Here is a 2,896-nt window from a genome sequence, read left to right on the forward strand (position 1 = left end):
ATAGTGATCAACTGCAACTTCTCTTCATGTAAATAGTGTTGTGCTAAAGATCTTTACCATTATACTGATAAAAGAAAGACCATTAAAAACAGCTGTTGGACAAAGGATAAATGAAAGCTCTCTCTTCTTCTACAATATATATCATAATATCCAATGTAATATAATCTAAATGCCTGTCTGTTCATCACGAAGTGAGGAATAAGAATGCGTGTAATATTTTCTACATTTTACTCAAAGTAATGTGTCCTTGTTAGGAAAACTTAACGCTATGATTTTTTTTTATTTTATGAATGGCATATCATTTAGATTAGTAACTGATATATCATTAAAAAAAAAAAAAAAAAACACAGTGTTAAGTTTTCCTGACAGGGATACACTACTTTGAGTAAAATGTATAAAATATGACATGCATTCTTATGAATATCAACGCCATAAATACAAGATGACACGGGTAAAGTTGAAGGGGGAATTTCGAAAAGTAGTCTTAGTAACATGAACAAATACATGGATATCTTATGTATTATAGGATCTTTATATTATAGGATCTAAAAGACAAAATATGCTGAATTGGTAATAATGAAAGAGTGAGACCAATAGTTTCGAAAACTATCGGGGTTTTGTCTTCAGATTAATTTTCGGATTTTTCTTCAGCTTTGTTGTAGACAATGATACACACTCTTTCAAACACTAAAATCGGCATCATACATACATATTTGCACACGCACATATATGCATACACACACACACACACACACACACACACACACACACACACACACACACACACACACATATATATATATATATATATATATATATATATACACACACACATGTATATATATATATATATATATATATATATATATATATATATACACATGTATATATATATATATATATATATATATATATATATATATATATATATATATATATATATATATATATATATATATAAACTGTGTGTGCGCGCGTGTGTGTGTGTGTGTGTGTGTGTGTGTGTGTGTGTGTGTGTGTGTGTGTGTGTGTGTGTGTGCGCGCGCGCGCATGTATGTGTGTGTTCGGGCGCGCGTTTTAACATTTTATCTACTGAAGATAATCACACATTTTCTGTTCTGACGCGCTGAAGTGTCTTCCTGCAGCTGGGTTTTTATGTGGACACGCAGCCTTCCAAAATACAGTCCAGGTACATCTCAGCCTGAAAAGAAAAATTTGACGATGAAGAAGAAAAATATCTTTGAATTATCAGTTTTTGCTTAGTTAATTAGTGCTCTCACCAGTTCATCATTTGTTGTGGAAATTGTCATAATAGGAGAATGTTGCAAAATGAAGACATTATCATCTAATTCGTAAATATACAGAGATTATTTTTTATTTAAAAATACAGGCAGGCCATTACTCGAAAACGTATTTTTAAAAATCTCATTTTCCATGAGGTATGTATACATTTCAGGATCGTAGTCATGAGTTTAATCCAGTAGAAAGTGGATTAGACTCGAATTTTGAGTCTTCGACACTTCTCTGTTGTACCTCACATGACTAAATTGTTTAAACTGTTGTTTTGCTGATAATCTATACAAAAAAGTCAGTAATAAACACTTGAACACTGAGTATTTAACTAACAATACTCAAATTTCTAGGGAAAGGTGCCCCGGGACGTATATACAAGATATTATGATTGTTATCACTGTTGCATCGCCACCACTAACGTTATAATCTACTTATTTCTCTCTCCCAGTCCCAGAGACACTGAAAGGGAAGTTTATCTAAAGATTGATAACGAAGACATAAAAGCATTGTGGAAGTAAAGGTACAAGGTTTTGACAGCCCTCACCCCCCCAAAAAAAAAAAAAAAAAAAAAAAAAAAATTAACTGTGGCTACACATGCTAAGGACTTCAATTTACCTGCAGACCGGAATCACAAACTTGGAAACGAGCCAAGATATCTCCCAAAAGATTGTATTCATTACAGAAGTACTTCTCGATGTGACTCTTCAGCACTTCCGTTCGCATTGTACCGTTGGCCTTGTACTGGAAATAAGTAAGAAAGATATACCTGTTAATATTTTCCTTCCCTGTAACTGTAGGGTAAAAGTTCTTACATTCAACATGTTGCAGTTATAGATAAATATTATACTGTTGAAACGAATATTTCGACATGTGTCACTCTCTCATCCTCTATCACACACGCGCATTTATATATGTGTGGGTATGTGTGTGTGTGTGTTGGTGCTAAGCAAGTAAACAGGTGTATGTACACACACACACACACACACACACACACACACACACACACACACACACACACACACACACACACACACACACACACAGACACACACACAAACACACACACACACACACACACACACACACACACACACACACACACACACACACACACACACACACACACACACACACCTCTCCACAGACATTACTCACATCGCCGACAGCAACATGGGCGCAGAAATCAACCAGCGCAGGGTCAGTGTAGGTCGCTGAACACTTGGCAGCGAGAGGATGGTACTTCGCACTGAACGCGAGGTTTTTGAACACGAAACTGTGACACACGCCCACCCGCCGCATGCACTCCATGGTAGTGCAGTTTTTTCGGAGAGCTGACAGGGAATACGAATTATGTAATGGGTGTGATTCGATAATAAAGAGATAAAGAGTAAAACTTGATTGAAAATATATTTTTAGTGTACTTTCACGGAAAAATTGATATGGTGAGTGCAATTTCGTGGGTATAGTTATACTGGGTATAGTTTGATAGATATGAGACAGTGAATATAATTTCATAGGAAATACGAGACAGTAAGCATAAATATATACACATTTCAGAAATTATAGAACAGTTATCATGAATAAAATGCAGTAGAGGAAATAC

General features: G+C 35.2%; 1 protein-coding gene across 3 annotated transcripts in view; it reads right to left on the reverse strand.

The window, feature by feature from the left end:
- Positions 1-997: 997 nt before the first annotated feature.
- The window catches only part of LOC119596128, a 2,662-nt gene continuing 763 nt past the window's right edge, over positions 998-2,896 (reverse strand). For all 3 annotated transcript variants that reach the window (XM_037945273.1, XM_037945274.1, XM_037945275.1), the window contains exons 3-5: positions 2,449-2,624; positions 1,909-2,034; positions 998-1,201 (exon numbers count right to left, since the gene is read on the reverse strand). In XM_037945273.1, the coding sequence (XP_037801201.1) occupies positions 1,154-1,201; positions 1,909-2,034; positions 2,449-2,624 (350 nt within the window). In that variant the 3' untranslated portion in view covers positions 998-1,153. The remainder of the gene's footprint in view (positions 1,202-1,908; positions 2,035-2,448; positions 2,625-2,896) is intronic.

Source organism: Penaeus monodon, chromosome 37, assembly GCF_015228065.2.
Source record: "Penaeus monodon isolate SGIC_2016 chromosome 37, NSTDA_Pmon_1, whole genome shotgun sequence".
In the NCBI taxonomy this organism is placed as follows: domain Eukaryota; kingdom Metazoa; phylum Arthropoda; class Malacostraca; order Decapoda; family Penaeidae; genus Penaeus; species Penaeus monodon.